This window comes from Girardinichthys multiradiatus, chromosome 14 (genome assembly GCF_021462225.1).
Source record: "Girardinichthys multiradiatus isolate DD_20200921_A chromosome 14, DD_fGirMul_XY1, whole genome shotgun sequence".
Taxonomy (NCBI): domain Eukaryota; kingdom Metazoa; phylum Chordata; class Actinopteri; order Cyprinodontiformes; family Goodeidae; genus Girardinichthys; species Girardinichthys multiradiatus.
The window spans coordinates 41308086-41327931 of record NC_061807.1 but is presented as its reverse complement, the minus strand read 5'-3'; the positions used below and the strand labels follow the sequence as shown (position 1 = coordinate 41327931).

The window sequence follows — 19846 nt, the reverse complement described above, 5'->3', positions numbered from 1 at the left end:
AAACAGCTTATTCTGCAATTGACTCTTGTTTGGTTTATTGGTCATATTAACAATTTATTCATAAAACAAACCAGCCTACAGTAGTGTGTGGGTAAAGGGCCTTGCATTTCCTCCTCACACTGGTCACCAGCTTGGTCACACACTGCTCAGGGTTTCTACGTAATGTCTAGATTAGTATGGGAAAAAATAATAAGAAAAACATTTGTATTTCCAGACTTTATTACCTATTCCATTGTCTAAATGTTGTGTCTTTGCCTCCAACCTTCCTTCTTTGTCTCGTTCATTTTTTTCCTCTGGTCCTTTACTTCTTCCCTCACTTGGTTTCTTTACTTGTGTGCAATTTTCCTACCTCCCTCTTTCTATCATGTCCTTAGTACTGTCTTCACGCCATCATGGGCATCCTCCTTTATTTCCTATACAGTAAAGTGACATAAAAGCTATCCCAGAATCAATATGGAACAGAGAATCTGTATCTGTCCAGGCGCATAAGAAGCCTCTAAAGTCAACCCTTCTGATGCTCAGATCATCGGTCCTGCTGCTTGGAAAACACGTCCATGAGTTGTGTATGTTTCCCTGGCCTTTCCCTGCTCTCCTACACGTCGTGTAATTGGTTTTAACACAAACCCAATATCATACAGACTTTCAGCTTAATGATTCTGTGAATCATTAAGCGGCTGACGACTTCCTGGCTGCAGGAATGGATTGACACTTGTGCTTGTGATATCTCGCTTACAAATTACACGCATGCGCTACCCCTCCTCGCAGTGTTCTGTTTTATTCTTCTCCTCCTACACATCCAAGCAGTGTTTTATGGCTCTAACCTGCTGTCGGCACTGACTATGTAGGGCTGACTATCAATGATCTCCTCCTACTGTACTCCAGCGCAGCTCGAGCCGCCGTTCCCTTCAGTCGCCACTCTGACCCACCGAGACTGTCTGGGCTCTTCTCTGTTCCCATTTGGGTTTTCGTCTTCTGCTTTCTGGTGGAGGGGTTCCTCTGGGCACCCTTCCGCTTGCGTGTGTCTGTCACAGGCAGTGATTTGTAGACTTTTTTCGTTTTTTTGTTGTAGTGTTTTCTCCCGTCTTCCTCTCCCCCTGGAATACAAGAGCGCTCGTGGGAATTTGTCGCGCGAACAGACGCTCGAGGACAACATGAGCGCGACGCTGTGGGTTTTCACCTTTCTGAGCTTCGCTATCATGATGACACCCTGCATTGAAGCAGGTCAGACTTTTTATTTCTCTCGTTTGTCTCTGACGACATGTTGGCTTCAGGTTAGCTGAAATTGACCACCTGTTGGCGGTTTTATTACCTTTTATGTCTCCTGTCCTCGTTTTCACGCACCTTAGACTACATCATATAGTAATTCATTAGCTTAATTACTTTTACCCGGTGTCATAGTTGACCTTTAAATATTTTTACACTATTTTACTCTATGATGCTGTTATTTAAACAGTTACTAAACCGTCGCCTCATTCTGGCGAATATATTTTCTGTCAAATTTAAAGAAGGAAATAAATAGATTAAAAATCTATCAAATGAATAAATATTAGCCTAGTAGTAGCTGCTAATAAGGTTGTGTAATTCAGTTTTGGGGCTGAATTAAAACTACTGCGGCTGTGGAACTCGGCCAAAATGAGGATGTAAACGCTCCATCCCAGTAGAATTAGTAATAGTGGTTTCTGCAAGGCTGGAATGAAAATGAATAAAAAATGTTTATGAACATCTGATGAATACTGTGATCCTTCACTGCGCCACTATCGACCTCTGATCACTGCGAAAACCCAAACACAACAAGCGGCGTTGCTGAGGTCATGGGTCATCCCACTGCTTTTTCTCAGCAGAATCCAGCGATTTTGTTATTCAGATGAATATTTTGTTTAAAAAAATGATTAATTCATTATTAAATTAATAGTTTGACCTATTTTGTGGAAAAAAAACGGATCGGTAGAAATTTAAATGTAGACTGATTTTTTTTTTCTAGAGCAGATTCATTTGAAAACCGTGAAATAGCCCTTTATTCAGGCTATGGATAAAGTTCTTCCTTTCAAATATTAAAACCTTACATTTTTGACCCGAGAGCTTTCAGAATGTATCATATATGAAATTATTGTAGCATAATATGGCAAAACTCCTTTACAGTGTAACTTACGCCCAAGCTGACAGCAGACTCAGAAGTCTTCCTTATATTTTTGTTTGTCTCTGATAAACAATCATATTCAATAAAATCGAATATTACATAAAAGTTAATTTATTTCACTAACTAATTTCACTAAGTAAAACACATTTTAGAGACCGATGTTTTAAAGCCTGTAATTCTGTTAATTATGATGAAAACAAGACATTTAATGTTAGAATATTTCATAAGATCAATAAATAAATAAAAAACATTTAAACGCAGAAATATGGGCTCAATGAAAAGTATGTTTAATATCTGCTTAATAGTTGTTATTTTAGAAAGGTACTGAAAAAACGAGCCTCATCTGAATGCATATTGTAATTTATTGAACGTGACTGGGGGATTGTTTGGCAAAGGTTAAGGAAATTGAAAGCTGTTTGTCACTGTGCTTTTTATCACCTATCATGACTACTTATAAAGTAAGGCAACAACTACAGTACATGATGTGGTCAGACTGCAGCTGTGGAGACTGTAAATACACTTCAAACTGTTAGAGGCAGAAATTCCTCAATTTGAATTTTTTTTTTTTTTTTTAAACTGAGATTGTTTTGACTGCTTCCAGATTAATGTTTGATTAGCCTTCACTGCTAAGCCTATTTGATGTTGGTAAAGCCAAAAAAAAAAAAAAAAAACCCAAAAAACAACATTTTATTAATGGGGGCAGTAAGCTGGGCTAGTTTTATGTTCCCTCCAGCTGTCTCATGTATTCCACCCTCCTCCTCCAACTCATCAACACTCACAGTTTATTATATAGAAATAACAAACTATGGCCTCCGTTAATTTCCAAAGTTTGCAATAGTTTTTTATTTTTTTTTTATATGGTTCTAAATTCATTTAAAACAATTATTGTAGAATCATTGCAGTTCCTTATGCTCTCCGTTTTCTTTTTTTCCCCCCTCAATTAGCTGTAATAAAAAAGACTGGAATATATTTTAAAAAAAAGTTTCAAGTCAAATTAGAGTCAGAAATGTGTCTGAATGATTTATGACACAAATCTAGTGCCCTCCCTTGTTGTGATAAATGCAGTCTGACAGCCTCTGTTAGCCTGACTGTCTAATTAAGTTGTTGTTTTGCCTTAAAAGAAAATGTTGTAGGTTTAACGCTGGAGAGGACATTAGATGCTGAATTTGGATTTATTCTCCAATTTGTACCATAAGCATCCATCAAGGCCAAACTCTGTCAAAATAACAGATGTATAAACATCTATACCAGCATAATTAACAGGCATCTCTAAGCTTAGGACAATCTGTGTAAGCAGGTCCACAACGAGACTATGCTAATTATCAATGTCACCATCTCTGAGGTTAGCTGCTAATGTGCTGATATCTATCAGTGACCAATGTGTAAATATTAATACATGCTTAATTTTACTGTTCATCCTTCTATCATAAAACAGCTCCCATGTATAAATGTGGACGTTGTTAGTGCCTTAAATAGTTGTATTCGTGTTCCAGGTTTACGTTTATAGGTGTACACGGATTAGGGTGTGTTGATGAGTTGACTGGAACATTTTACCTTCACTGATCCTCAGCTGGAATCTTGTTAGTCTTGCCAAATCACGCTCACGGAAACTGTCCTGCTAAGTGAAGCATTCAGCAGGAAGCTGATCTCCAGCTAAACTGAGTGCATTAATGTATGTATGTATGTATTAATGTATGAGTAATTTAATCAGTCAACTATTCCTGAATCTGCATAAACAAAACAGGAATACTTCCTTCATTTTCATGTTTTGGTTTTCCGAGCGTGTTGAGTTTCAGAACACGATGCAGAGACATCACAGTCGAGCTGATTGCATTTTGCTACGAGTCGAACCACTAGAACAGCGCTACATGTCAGCTGTTGTTTAAGTCCAACCTAAAGACTTCTGATATTTACTTCCTCCTTCTTCATTCCATTTGGTCTAGAGCTGATAATTACTAGGTTAAAGTGACTCAACCATCAAGACATTGTACTAAAATACACAAATATTACATGTTGTTATCATTACCATAATAAATGACACAAGTTCTATTAAATGGAGTTTAGACGAAAATTCAGAATGAAAGACTCACCTTCACCGCCTCCACCTTCCAATGATTCTTCTGTGCGTCTCCCGGCCTTCCAATCAGCATCCTATCCGTCTGACTCTCCATCCAATCACCTTCCGACGCCTCGCTTTTAAAGGACCCTCAGCTCTGTTCATCCTCGCTTGTCAGCTGAGCTCATCCCTCCTCCACCATCTTCCTTCCTATCTCCTCCCGGCTTCCTCGCTCCCTGGCCGCCAATCCACCACCAGTGTCGGATCAGGGGGAAGACATTTCTAAATCTAAACCTTACAAATGATCATTTTAGCTCATGTCATTCTCAGCATTCATGTCTTCCTCCCAGGTCCGAGCGCCAAACCATGTAATCACACATCATTAAAACCTTTCTAATTGCCATCCCTTTTCCTTGTGAGTCTTTTCAGATTGAATTACTAGTTCAGTACCGTCGGGTTCCTGCCCAAGTTAGTCTTTCGTTGTGGTACAAATTGATTTTAAGTTTGTAGGTTGGACGTGTAAACACAGATTGAGGTGGGAACAAACAAGATGCTTCTTCAGCTATCCCATTTTATACACATGGAACGCTAATGTTTACTGGGGCCTACTGGGAATCCAGAGAATCTAACTACCGAGCTCAAACTGGACCCGGCATTCCTTAGTTGTTAAATTTACGGGACATTTAGGAAAATGTTCTGACCTTTTAACAACTAAAGAGTTTCATAAATCATAAAGTTATCACAGTTAAAATGACAGTCAAGGCTTTGAGTTAAAAGAAAGAAGCTTGAGCAATATAATTTGTACAACAACTAAATTATTAAATATTGGTTCAAAACGACCAAAAGCAAATATGTTGATCTAATTACTTTTATTTAGAACAAAAAAAAACAACAAAATGTATTTTTTCTGCAGCCAACTAAAGTAACATTATATTATTACAATTATTATACCTTTTTAGTCCTTGTTTATATCTATTATGCTTGTTGTCTGCTCTGCTAACATGTTGGTTCATTTTTCTGGCTGTCTGCTGCTGTTGACCACCTTAGATATGCTGCTCATAACCTTTGTTTTAATAAGTGACTGCTGGTGCTGCTTTATTTTTCACACCGTGACACCCTGTGACAATAAGTCACTGTTTCTTGCTCTGTTGGATTTAGTGTGTAAAGCTTATTCATCGCATGTCAATCAAGTAGAGTTGCATCTGAAATGATTTAATGCCCACTTTAAATCTAGCTTATTGCTTATTCTTTTCATGGTGTTCATTTTGATTCATTGCTCCACAGAGAAGGATCCCAGCACCTCTCAGGCTTATTTCGAAAGTCTTGATAAAATTGTGTTTTTGGGTGCTATAGTGGTGCTTCACAACAGCGAATATATCGTCATTGCAATATCAGTGTGTGCAATATTCATATAGCAAAGGACTGTTTGAGTGCACTTGTTGTTGGGTGAAATAAGCCAAGTGTTATGAATTTACATTTTACATGCCAATGCATTGTTTATCCAGACACAAACAACATTGCCCAAAATGCAACAGGTCACATAATGGTAGAAGCACATATAACAAAGACAGGAAAGAAGAAATCAGGCATGCATCACAACTGATATGAAACTTTAGCAATATCATCATCATCGCAAGATTTTCTGATATGGTGCAGTCCTAGTCTATAGTCTTGGAGTTCAGTCATGGAGGCCTTCAGTTTTATTAGGTGTCTTACTATCTTCCCACATGAAGGGATGCTTCAGTAGCGACTGCCACACAGTCTTGCTGTAGGTATTTTGCAGTCCCCTCACAGAGGTTCTGACTACCTGCCTCCTCAGGAATCTGGTGGCACCTAATTGATATGCTCTTTCTGCCACATCCAGGTGGTGTAGCCACTGTTACAGTGATGAGGCCTTTATATCCCTAACACAGAAGAACTCCTGGTTCAGTTCTTCTGGGTTTGTTGTTGTTTTATTGGTTTCTGCTTTGTCTTCTCAAACTCCCACTTGGTTGCAGAAGATGGCCTCTCATACTGGGTTCTGCTGGAGGTCTCGTCCTGTACAAAAGAGGGTTGTTACTGTTCACTGTCGCTACATGCTCGCTCAGGAGGATGTCTTGCTGAAAAGTCAGCAACTCAATGCAGTCGTGCTCTTAGGTTAGAAAACGTTTTACCAACTGGTAAACTAAACGGAACTTGACTGCACTGCGTTGTGGCTAGTTTGGACCTAGAATGTGTCTTATTGATTTTTAATCTGTATATGATTAGATTGGAGCGGTCAAACGTTTTAGAGCGCCTTTCTCATTGAATGGTTTTCTTTATGTTTCCGACTATTTACATTGTACACAGATTCTCACTGAAGGCATCAAAACACAAGAGCATTTGAGTCAGGGCGTTATTCATCCTTCTAACATGTTCAAGGACACGAAGATTGACCGGGGTGCGAACAGCCCTCTTCCCAGAACTCCTCCACACACACACACACACACACACACACACACAAGTTCTTGCTCAGTCTGCATAGCAACCACCCAAATGCAAGACAAGACAAGATGATTTTTCTGTTAATAGTTCATAAAACACTCAAGATAAATGTGAAAAGTATTCAAACCACTTCTATCAAAGTATTCACCAAACTATATAAATGAAAATGTCTTTTAAAGATAATTCATAAGGATAAAGAACCTTTTTAAACCAAGAAATGATAATTTATGTACAAATCGTCCAACACCTGATAAAGAATTCTAGAGCAGTAATAGGCAGCTCAATGTCCCAATGACCAAAGAGCATTTGAGTCAGGGCATTATTCATCCTTCTGACATGTTTGTTTCCTCCTACAGATCGTCGCCTTCCTGCCGCTACAAACGTTTCTTATAAGTGGATCGATGATTTCATTGTGAATGTGACCTGGTCCTGGCTGAAGCCCGAGGATCTGCCACAGAACTGTGCAGTCGAATATGAGATCCAGCAAATGGATGAAGAAATCCCGGTAAAGGAAAGAATAGCTGAATGTGGGGGGGGGGGGGGGGCCTCCTGGTAAAGATGTGCAAAAGATCTAAAAGAAAAATTTGAATATTTCATTGTTGAAAGATAATCTCACTGATGAAAAATGTATTGGTTAACATGAGATTTTCTCCAACTGAGTATGTGTACTCAAATTGGATTTTAGGACATTTTTTGGTGTGATATTATAGTGCTGCAATAAAACATGAATTTAACTAAAGGCTTTTTTCACATCTTTACGAGGGGTGCCAATAGATTTGGATGATTGGGGTCTATTCGGCAGTGTTGTGCCAGTTCACCCTTAAGAAGCAGTGGTTTTAAACAGTTCAGCCAGTTTAAAATGAATTAATTCATCTTCATAGTTCACCACCTAACCATTCTGAACTAAGCTCACATCTCCAACCGAAGCTAGTTCTCATTTATGTATTATGTACGGTATGTTTTTCTAAAATAAAGTAGAAATCTCTGGGTCATGACATCATTCGCGAATTAGCATATGGATGATAGGGTAAAAAAGCAACAAAAAAAAAGAAAGCAGATGGATGATCCATCGGTTTTATTCTCTCCTGTTGCCTTTGCTGATTTCCAGATTTTCATTCACACATTTTAATGCTTTCAACTCAAAACAAAAGAAAACAGAAAATATCACTAAAAAGCAATGTATTTAGACTGTTTTTTCATTTTCAAGCAGCCAGTCATTGTACAATTCTTTAATAATTCTACATACAAATCTAAATAAATTCAGGTTGCGTTTGTATATTTTTGGTCAAAAGGGAGTTAACCCACCACAGTGTTATTCTGTAATAAAATCCTGATTCTCTTTGGGTGCATTAGCTGACAGAATCTTCAATCATGGAAATTATACACACCTCTGTTGTTCTTCCAGTTACTTACCTGCAGGATTGTCTGAGAAAGAAGTTTGAAGCTTCAGCTTCTCTGCTCCATGTCCCACCCATAAGAAAACAAACAAACAAAAAACGGACAGCTCATCCCCCAATCGGTGTAACCTGATAGTCCAGTCCATATCCTTACACATGAAGTTAAACTGAAACATAGTCATGTTTAAAGTGAGGGGAGGCAGGGGCATTAAATGAACATGCTTTGGCTCTTTCTCCAAAGTTTACCCCTACAAAAGGACTGTAAATCTTTTATTCTGCCCCAAACAGAGGAGCATTAAATGACTCCAAGATGAGCTAAGTTCTCTTCATGTTCCTCATGTAAAAACAGGACTGCTCAGTTCAATGATCTGGGCTCCATTCATGAATGTGACGTACACAGCCCTGCTGGTAGGTGCCTTCAGCCCTGCATGTCATTTTAATGAACATTGCACATACTTTGTGACTATCGGTTGAACAACCAGTTTGCCTCAGATCACTACATTTATCTGTAACTTAAAAGTTGACCTTAACATTTTTCCAAGGTGATCTTGACTTTATCCTGAGGTCACATCTAGCATGTGGCATTACTATCTTTCAGATACTTCTTGTTGGGTAAGATCCTTCCAATCTTTTTATTTCAGGGCCATTGCCACTGTTTTAAACCCTGCATGTAGCTCTGAACAGAGCCCTGAAAGGAGCACCACTAATTAATTTACCCAGTATTTATTGTCACATTTATCTCCAAGACTTTCACATCCTTAACATTAAGCCCAAAGGCTTATCTACAGTAAGTTATACAAGCCAAGGCTGTACTTCTTTCCAATACCTACTGTACAATAATAATAAAAACACAGCTGGATGATCTGGATTTCCACTGCGGTATTTAACAAAAAAAACATTAAAGAAAAAGGTTTTTTTTTTTTACTTCACCTTGTGTTCGTGGGTGTTGATGACAGCAGGGATCAACAATAAGCAGCAAGGGTCAGAGGTTATCAACCCTCAAGCAACATTTAGATGAATAAAAAGAAAACCTTAACGATATAAATTGTCGGGCGCAGTGCCGATGGTGTAGGGGTTAAGCCCAGAAGGCTACAGTCCTCGAAGCAGCCGTCCCGGGTTCGAATCCCGGACCCGGCGACGTTTGCCGAATGTCTCCCCCTCTCTCTGCCCCTCTTTCCTGTCTGCCTACTGTCAAAAAATAAAGGCCACTAGTGCTGAAAAAATATCTTAAAAAAAAAATAATAATAATAATTAAAATAAAATAATAAAAATTGTGGTTCAAAGAGGAAAGTTGAAAAAAGTGACTCTAAATGTGGTTAAAGGTGGCTACAGCTGATCAAATAGGCCGACCGAGCCTGATTTTCATCATTGTTGTTTATGCTAACTTTGGATCGGACCGTTGGGCTAGAAATGTTCAGTTGTAAATGGATTTTTTAGGCTAAATAAAGATACCGATTGGCCAACCTTGCTTTTGTCAAGACTCAAAGTGATCTCCCTATTTGAAATACTTTATTGTACCTGTTATTGACTGTTAACCTCAGTTACCAGGCCTTTTTAATGTTAAACAAGTATTCATTTATGACTTACTTATAACTTTTAGCATTAATGTGAGGGAAATGTGTTATACATGTCACAACACAGACAACAATTAACTTAGACTAATTTAAAAGCACATTAGATGAGTAATTAGTGGAGAACAGTCACTTAACCTGGAATCTTATAGAAAAGATAAATAAATAACAAACTTGACCTAACTTCATCTGTTGTCATCTTTCAGGGCACTCGTGTAGAGAATAGAAATTTCACCGAATACTATCTCACTAAAGATTTGGCAACCGGCAGTCTGGAGCTCAGGATTTACTGCACAGCAAAAACCGACTGCAAAGGTTGGAATAAAAGTCAGCCGGCAAAAATAAAGATCTCTGCAAAAAAGATACATGGTAAGGATGAGGACACTGTAATTACAGTAAAATAATAGCTGAACTCGGCCTGTATTTCCATTGTTGAGCTTTTAAGTCATATATACATATTTTAACTATCTCTCTACTTTATTATTTGCCCTGTGCAGCTGAGTTGGTGAAGGACTTCAGATGTTTTTTCCTGCCAAACGGTTTCAACTGTTCCTGGATTCCAGTTGATTCATCCGAGGATCTGAAGGTGTCCTATAGGTGGGACTAGGTCTCCATCTAGTGGCTACTAAGAGAGTTGCATTTGGCTCTGTAGGTGAAGCAGGAGAAACTTTATATGACCCATCAGCCTTCTGTGTTCTTTATTTCAGGGTCGTTGGAAAAACGAAGGAGGACATAGAAAGTTTAAAGGTGTGTGAAGGACCTTACAAGATAAAAGGAAGGAATGGCTGTTACCTGAAACCTGAGAAGGGCCGAGACATCTTTGTGCTTGTGGAGACTGAGACCAGAATGACCACATTTAGACCTAAATATGGTTGGTAGTCTTTGGTTACGTATTTGGTAATCTATACTGCATTGTGCCCTGCCTGGCAAAATGACTTGTTCTTGTTGTTTTTATATGTATTTTTAGCAATACCTGTGCAGAAAATGAGTGTTAACGAGACTGGACATAATCTCAAACTCACATGGACAATTCCAAATATTGGACGTGATTGTACTTGGATCTTCTGTCTCTGGTATAAAGAATGCGGAAATAACAAAGTAAGTTTCAATAAAACACTGAAATGTTCCAAGTCCTTTCATGTAAGGAGGTCACGAGACAACGTTGAGTCTAAACGTGTGGGGCATGGTTCATTGTGGACGCAGAGTTATGACAGGAGAGATCCCTCCTGAAATATTTTAGATGATTATTTAATCTTCAGTCATCCATTTACACAATCAACAACTCACTGTTACCACGGTGATATGACATGGAAGTGACGCGAGAGTTTCCTGATATGTATATAATCGGCGAGGATCTGACTGAGTGATAATGGCATATGCGCCTGTACTCGGTTTGTTGCCATGTTTGCTGGTATAGGGTGCTGTTAAAACTAAATCATACCACTTTTTAACACTTTATCATGTTACAGCCACAATGTATTTTAATGGGATTTAATGAGACAGACCAACAAAAAGTAGTGCATAACTGTGAAGTGGAAGGAAAATTAGATGTGCAAAAGCAGGCCTGGCAAAGAAAGCCCTGATTTACCTAAACATCCAAGAGGCTAATAGTTACTCTGGAGGAGCTGCAAGCTTAGGTGAGAGAATCTGTTGAAAGGATAACTTTTTATTGAACTTTTCACGCGTGGTGTAGCAATAGGCCTCACAACACACACACACACTGAGGCTTCAGTCCTCAATGCAGCCGTAGCGCGTTCGTGTTCCAACCCCAGGGACCTCGGCTACTAGCACCGCAAAATATTGGAAAAAAAGAAAAAAGGTGGGTTATTATTGTACTTGGGGGCCATATTCAAATGGATGCCATACTTTTTATTTCTAAAATAAATTATAAACATCTTTGTTCCTCTTCACAATTGAGCTTTACTTTCTGTTGGACTATCACCTAATAACATAAAAAACAAACCTAATAACATAAATCGGAATTTGTGGTTGTAACGTGACAAAATCTGTAAAAGCTCAAGGAGTATGAATACTTTTTCAAGGGACTGTAAATATGAAAACGTACAGAGACAACTAAAAAACAATTCTGTGTTCTACAAAGATATGTAGAAGCTGCACACCTCCATGCAAGCCAAGTTTTTAAACTGTTTATGAACAATGAAGCAATGAGACACCAAACTGTCACATCACATCAGCAACTCACTACTGCAGGAACCATTTTGTTTTACTTCTGTTTTTAGATGAGTAAAGGCTGATAGTCAACTTTAATTTCATTGTTTTGGGAAATTGCTGTTCCTGTTTGTTTAATATGGACACACACACACACTAACACATACACACACACACACACAGACACACATTCAAAAGCCAAGATTACACAAAAGCTAGTTCTCTTTTTTTGACACAACAAAAAGGATGAAACCACAACAGAGTTATAGAAAATTTGAAAGAATGCTGTAATTTGTTTGTTAAGTTTTACAACCACAGTTCCAATGAAGGTGGGATGTTGTGGAAACAGATTTGCAAATCCTGTTCAACTTATATTTAATTGAATTCACTACAAAGACCAGATATTGAATGTTCAGATTGATGAACTTTATTGTTTTTTTTTTGTTGCAAATATTCACTGATTGTGAATTAGATGCTTGCAACACATTCTAACAAAGCTGGGACAGGGTCATGTTCACCACTGTGTTTGTCACCTTTCTCAATAAGCGTTTGGGAACTGAGGACACTAATTGTTGAAGCTTTGTAGGTGGAGTTCTTTCCCATTCCTGCTTGATCAACAATTTCAGATGCTCAGCAGTCCGTGGACTCTGGTGTCATATTTTGCTCTTCATATTGTGGCACACATTTTCAATAGTAGACAGGTCTGAACTGCAGGCAGGCCAGTCTAGTACCATCACTCTTTTACTACGAAGCCACGCTGTTGGAACACGTGCAGAATGTGTCTTGGTATTGTCTGAAATAAGCGGAGACGTCCCTGAAAAAGACATTGCTTGGACGGCAGCAGGTGCTCCAAAACCCGTATGTACCTTTCAGCATTAATGGTGCCTTCACAGATGTAGTTACCTATGCCATCACAGGTGCTGGCTATGAACTTTGTGCTGATATCCAGATAGTCCTTTTTCTCTTTGGGCCTGAGGATTTCCAAAAACCATTTGACCACAGAACACTTTTCCACTTTGCGTCAGTCTATCTCAGATGATCTCGGGCCCAGAGAAGCCGGTGGTGTTTCTGGGTGTTGTTGATGTGTGGCGTTGGCTTTGCATGGTAGAGTTTAACTAGTAGATGTAGCGATGAACTATGTGAACTAAAAATGGTTTTCTGAAGTGTTCCTGAGCCCTCGATTTGATATTAGTTACAGAATGATGTCTTAATGCAGTACCACCTGAGGGGTCGAAGGTCACGGGCATTCAGTGTTGGTTTTCAACCTTGCTGCTTTCATGCAGGAATTTATCCAGATTCTCTGAATCTTTTAAAGATATTGTGGACTGTAGATGAAGGAATCCCTAAGTTCCTTGCAGTTGTACGTTCAGACACGCTGTGCTCAAACAGCTGTTCACATTTTACCGAACCGCATCCTTCCTTGTGATCAACTGAGCCTTTCAGGGATGCTGCTTTCCTACCCAATCATGACACTAAGTGTTTCCTATTAACCTGTTCACTTGTGGATTGTTCCAAACAGGTTTTTTCTTACCATTCCTTAACTTTCCCAGTGTTTTGTTGTCCCTGTCCCACTTTTTTGGTGTTGCACGCATCAAATTCATAATGAGTAAAAATTTGCGAAAAAAAACCCCAAAACAATACAGTTTATCAGTTTGAACATTAAATATCTTGTGTTTGTAGTTTATTCAGTTACATATAGGTTGAAAAGAATGTGCAAATCATGTGTTCTGTTTTTATTTATGTTTTACCTGTGTCAACTTCATTAAAACTAGGGTTGTAGTTCAAGCCAAAACCTGACCCATTTTTTCAAACTATGCATAACCTGTAAGATTTGAGAATCAGTGTGTTAGAATAACATGTTTTTTTTTATTTTTTTATTGTACCCCATTAACAGACTGCTAAACAAATAATAATTCCTTTTTTAGCCTCCCCAGTGCTTTAAGTTCAGGGAAGACTGGACTGTGGATATTCCCAACAATAAATGCTGTGGGTACGAGTTTCAATACAACATCACTACTGATCGTTTCTGCACAGAAGTATCCAGTGAAACCAGTGAAGTTATAACTTACGGTAAATATCCAGTTTTACTTCTACCTTTCTGTCTTAACATGGCTCATATCAAGTTGAATTCATTCACATTATTTGCTTGGAGGTTGCTTTAAAATTGTCAGGTTAGATACTGAGTAGTCACCTTCTCATTTCTCCCTGCATGACTCTCATTGGTCAGATCAGTATTTTTAGCTTCAGCATCTTGTGGCTTCTCAGCAATCTCTGTCTCTGTGTCAGACACAGGTATGTACGCCATGTTCGCATTAAAGATGATAGTCACCTGACGTGTGTTCCTTATTTGAGCTGCGTTGCACATCATAAACAGCGATCAACGTATCGTGTTTTTGAATCTTTGTGCCCCACCTCGTTTTACATTTAAAATTTTCTTCTTTGATTTTGATACATACCATCTCAACCAACAATTTAGAAGATGCAGCTGGTAAATTTAGTACACAGTACATACATCTTCAGAGTGGTTGAAGCAAACAAGATGATCAGGTGAACTCTGTGTCAACCCGCCTCATCAGCTGATTTGGCTGATAAGCTGATTGTGAGTCCATCGGGCTCTCAAACAACTACGAAAGCTGGAAAGCACAAGAATATTCCACCTTTAATGCTGACAGTCCCATTGACTGGTGAGTCGCTGCTGATCTGCCGGATTGAAACAGCCAGTTGGCCTAATCAAAGTAATTCCATATAGTAACGCGGATGTTGTTTGACTCAACAAAACAGCCCAAAACTGAATTCTAGACTCTTGTGAAACTGTAGACAGTTAATCTCCCCTAAAACAGCATAGTTAGAAATTGTCATAGTCTACTAAAACAGTCAGTGCACTTCTGATCAGTGTGTTACTTTCCAACACTCAGAGGATTTACTTTCTTTTCAACAATCACTAGGTGATGTGACAGGTTTTTAGTGGTTTTTGCAAATGGAAAACCTTTTTTTCCTTGTTGTAAGCATGTGCAAAGTTTAGTAGCAGCGGCAGTGTGCAGAAACAGGTTTGGGAGGAGCAGAACTGTGATGATGTCTGAACTGAAACCTCATTTGGTGCTAGAGTTTTAAGAGCAAAAGCCTAACATTTGTATTTTAAAAATCTGAGGACACTTTGCCTTCTTATTCTTGCAGGTACCACAACAACTTGCTTCAGTATGGCTAATGTGTTGGCCATCATCATCCCGTTCACGGTCTGCTTCTGTGTCGCACTATCCTTCTACTGCTTCAAGAAGTATGTGTGCCCAGATCCTTCTGTACCAACTGCTGTCATGTTTGTCAGGGGGGTCCTATTAGAAAATAGGCTTAAAGAGATCACCAGTTACAAAAACATCAAACACTTGGGGCACATTGTTGGGAATCGCTGATGTGTGAGAGAAGAAGAAAACAGGAAACGTGAACTTGATAAAGTGGTCATCAATGCATATTTTTGGAGAACTGCCAAATATTAGCCAATAATTACATAACAATCCATACATTTACTTCAGTAACTCACAAGCTACATAGGTTTCATTGAGGGATAGTCAAATGTTTATATATCGGCTGGAGATGATCATTTGTTCTACATTCTTAACATATGAAATGAAATGGAAGACATTTTAAGGTTCAGAGGAAATTTACAGCGAAAGGGATTCATACCACATACATTTGATCACATTATAACCGCTTACTTGGATGGATTTTATTGGGATTTTAAGCTATAAATTAGAACAAAGTGGTGCATAATTGTGTAATGGGAGGAAAATGCTTGATGGTTTTCCAAGTTAAAAGCTGAAAAGTGTGGCATGTATTTATATTTAGGCATGCGTGCTATATAACCCCTAAATAAAATCCGGTACAAACAATAGCCTGTTGGGTCACCTAATTTGTAAATAAGCTAGACATTATTGATCTCATAATGGAGAAATAACTTGTTACAGCAGCTCTTAGTAACACACTAGTAGGGTGCAAATATTTATGAAACAATGTGCAATGAAAGAAGAACAAGGTAAATGTGCACAACAAGTAGTAATAATAGAATAAAGTAAAAAGAAAAAAAAGAAAATGACTTATGTACAGTAAAAAAGGTGGAGGTCATTTCTGTAAAGCTGACAATGTTAGCAGGTATTTACAAATACACAGGTTGTTGCACCGGTTATTATACATTAGAATTGAACAGTCTGACAGCGATGGAGATGAAGGACCTGCGGTAGCACTCCTTCCTGCACTGAGGGTGTCTCAGTCAGCCAGTGAAGGAGCTGCTCAGCTCCTCTACAGTCCGGTGCAGTGGGTGAGAGGTTATGTCCACGATAGATGTGAGCTTGGCTAACATCCTCCTCTCAACCACCACCTCCTCAGAGTCAAGTGGGCAGCCCAGGACAGATCTGGCCTCCTAACCAGTTGTTCAGGCTGTTCCCGTCCCGCTCTGTGCAGCCTGGGTCCCAGCAGACGACAGCGTAGAGGGATTTTCAGGGATTGTAGGTGAAGTCCACGGTGTAAAGGGTGAAAAGAAATGGTTACAGGACAGTGCCCTGTGGGGCCCCAGTGCTGCAGACCACCACCTCTGACTCACATCTGCGCAGTCTCAAGTACTGTGGCCGGTCAGTGAGGTAATCAATGGTCCAGGCAGCAAGGTTTTTCACCCTCTCCCGCATCCTCCAGCTTTCCCCGCGGCAAACATAGTCTCTGTGCGATTTACTTTCACACAACTGCAAACCTACCAAGACATAGCCACTCACCTACACTGAGAAGATTAATCTGGCCTATGGTAACTCAGGAGGAGCTGCAGGTATCCACAGCTTAGGTGGAAAAATCTATCTACAAGACAAAAATGTGTGTAATTATTATAGCATTCCCATCCGTGTCAAGTCTTTAAATGATTCATGGAAACATTGTTTACGCGCTTTTAACTGACACGTTGTTTTGTTTATTTGCTACCCTTTGCAGACATGAAAAGATTTTTGGCCCCACCAGGCTGGACCCCTCCGTAATAAAGGATATTATGAAGGACAACAAGGTATTTTTTCAGAAAATGTGTAAAAATGTCGGTATTTTCTTCCGATTCTCTGTTTTCACAAATGCTTTGACACTTTTTTCAGCTTCCAAAGGAGAGGTTGTTCCTACCGCCGAGGGAGCAAACTGATACTTGCGTTCCATTTATACCTGATGAGCACCAGGGAAAATGCTGACCTGTTTTTATACACAAACAGCTGCAGAGCAGCTGGACTTAAACTCTGTGTGAACCTGACAAGGAAGCTACGTATTTGGATGAGATGATTCATTCCACTGACGTCTTCTGGATTTGCTGCGAGGGACCTTGTCTGTGTCGACCTGTTTACAGTCCGGAGAGAACTGCCACCACTCAGTGAAAATAGAGCTCACCTGTGAATATAGCACACTTATGTGTTTCCAGTCAAACAGGAACCATGCAGAGTTTTCTTAAAACCTCAAAATTACAACATGAAAAGCAAAAACTGTGTAATATGCTAATGACTTTGGATATTATATTTGCATATTTGGTATGAGCATCTTTCTTTGACAAACAACTCTACAGCATAGGATTCTTATAAAAGTTCTTGAGAATTCTTCTTCAGGGTTCTTAAAGACAGTTTTAAAGCTTCTCTTTGGAGGTTTAATGCATTTTGTTGGAAGCCAGTCTGTAGACTATGTTTCATGTTTGAACGACTGGAGGCAGCTTAAACGGGACAATCGTACTGAAGAACTTACAGTATGACATGGGTTCATGACGGACGATGTTCTGTTGTGTTTCTTTATGTCTAGGTGTTTGTTTACTGCACTGAGTTTGGAGGAGATTATTGCCATGCTGAAAATGAAATCCTACCTAATCATATGCCTTTCAGGTGGTACTTCATTTTGAATTAGCTTTTTTTTAAATAATTTTATTAGCTGTAATTTCCACCACCACTGAGTCTATCCCAAACTATACCTTCACTTCTACCCTGTTTTCACAGGTGACTGTAGACTGCAGTCACTTTCTAACCTACGTTGACCTTCTGTTTACATATGGGCAACAGTTAAAAAACCCGTAAAGTTGGATTCCTCACTTCATAAAACTAACTTTAGGCCTTTAGTTCTTGTATGAAACCTGGCTGAGGATGGATAATAAAACTCGGTTTCTTTTTTCATCCTTCAACCTGCTCAGGAGTTGCTGGTTGGCAGAAATCTTTTGACTGAGACTTTTTCTTATAAGATTTAAGCAAAAAAGCAGAAAAACACTGAAGGACAATGCATTACCACTTTAATAACTACACTGTAAAGTTTAGTTCTTTGGAAGGAAGAGGAGCAGCTTCAGATGTTGCCACAGTACTTCCGTTCCTCTTCATGACAATGCAGATGCATGCTGATCAAGTGCATTAAGGACAGGATAGTGAAATGCACTCTGTCGGAACTGACTTTGAAGAAGGCCATCCAGTCATGGAGTGCGCAATGTAGGGAGAATAAGAAAGCTCTGCTCCCAACCTCCAACGCAGGAGAAGATGGAATAAGAGGGCTAGTTGTGGTATTTCATGGCATGAGCCTTTGTAGAGCATATATGAAATAAGTTAAAAGACGGCAGATTACAAAAGACAGCCAGTGACAACCTAAGTGATGGGAAATAAAAGAATGATATTCTCTTTGTACAAGAAGCGCTTCCTTGCTTTTTTGTGTTAGGTGTTTTGACCTCCACACAAGACTATGTGCTTTGGCTTCATGGCTGAAGGTAGCTGATAGCATGAGTGTATCTGGGTTGGCACTACTTCTCTTTAAAGAAATACAGAAAATTAAAGAGAAGCTCAAAACAGTACGTCTGGATATTCAACAACCTCCACAAACCCTGCTGGCTGACTTTAACTCAGTCGATTTTCAGGTCAACTTTGGATGAAAATAAGGTTTTTATTATTAGAAAAGTTTACTGAAAGTCTTAACTGCCATTTTAAGATGGATTTCCAAACTATGTGCTCACTTTTTGAAAGAAGACCAGGTATAAAAACTGTAAATGTCTAAGAAAACATTAAACTGAAAATAAGTTTGGAACATGTGTTTACTTTTTTTTGCTGTTTTTTTTTTTTTACTTTTTGTGTTGTTTTGTTATTTTATCATTCAGTGCAGAAAAAATCCAACATGTCCCATAACCATCTTCTTTGTTCCCTCAAATGAATCGCACCATCCTCTCTTTCTGCTGTATGGGATTTAATGCCTTTGTTGGTCTGGGTGGCTTTTACTGCTCGACAAATAAATGGACAGGGAAAGTAAACAAATAGAAAAATGCTAAATTTGTTTATTAGGTAAATTTACATAAAACTTTACAATCCAGCAGCAGGTTATATCAGTTTCAGCTTTCTTTGTGTAGCTTTTATAGTTCTATGATTCATGTTTTAGCTTGTAGGTCATTTTAATGGTAAAACTACCAAATGAACTACTTGTTTTTGTAAATTACTTAAGAGACCAAGAAATTTGTAGCATGACATCAAATAATTTTAATGGTAACCAATAGCTGTGCTCTGATGATATATATAATTAATAAGTCATATAGTTTTAGAGTTATGAGTGAAAACACCTGGCAAGTAGCCTTTTGAGATAAACCAAAATCTTCAGGTAAAACAGGACACTAATCTCTGCTTAGCTTAGTGACCCTGAGATCACCATGACAACTCAATTTTTGCTGTCTGCATGTTTGGGTGACACATTTTATGTTATAATTGGGTTTTTCTTATAACTATTGAATCGTTTTTTTTAATCAGAAGAATTAACCAAACCAGTTTTTAACAGCAAATATTAACTTAAGCTGTTTCTCAAATCTTGTTAGAATTCAGTGGCCTTTAATATCAGAGAAAATGTAAACTAAAAGGGTTTACATTCAGAGCAGCCTCAAAGTAATCTAAACTGCTGTAAAATGTCAATATATATAAAATGTAATAATATGTCAGAAATATTTAATGTGATAGGCTGCTAAATGTATTAAAGTTATGATCTAAGATTTAACCAGACGTCAAACACAAACGGGAACATATTTTAGACTTAATCATCAGTAAGG

At 38.6% G+C, this 19846-nt stretch overlaps 1 protein-coding gene across 1 annotated transcript; it reads left to right on the top strand.

Annotated features, from left to right (window-relative positions):
• The first annotated feature begins 805 nt into the window (after positions 1-805).
• Positions 806-18846, top strand: LOC124880491. The gene is made up of 11 exons (XM_047385639.1): positions 806-1221; positions 7013-7161; positions 9831-9993; positions 10122-10221; positions 10332-10495; positions 10592-10722; positions 13719-13863; positions 14968-15067; positions 16759-16828; positions 16911-17000; positions 18237-18846. The coding sequence occupies exons 1-10, from the start codon at positions 858-860 to the stop codon at positions 16998-17000; spliced, it is 1476 nt and encodes a 491-aa protein (XP_047241595.1). The 5' UTR covers positions 806-857; the 3' UTR covers positions 18237-18846.
• The last annotated feature ends 1000 nt before the right edge of the window (positions 18847-19846 follow it).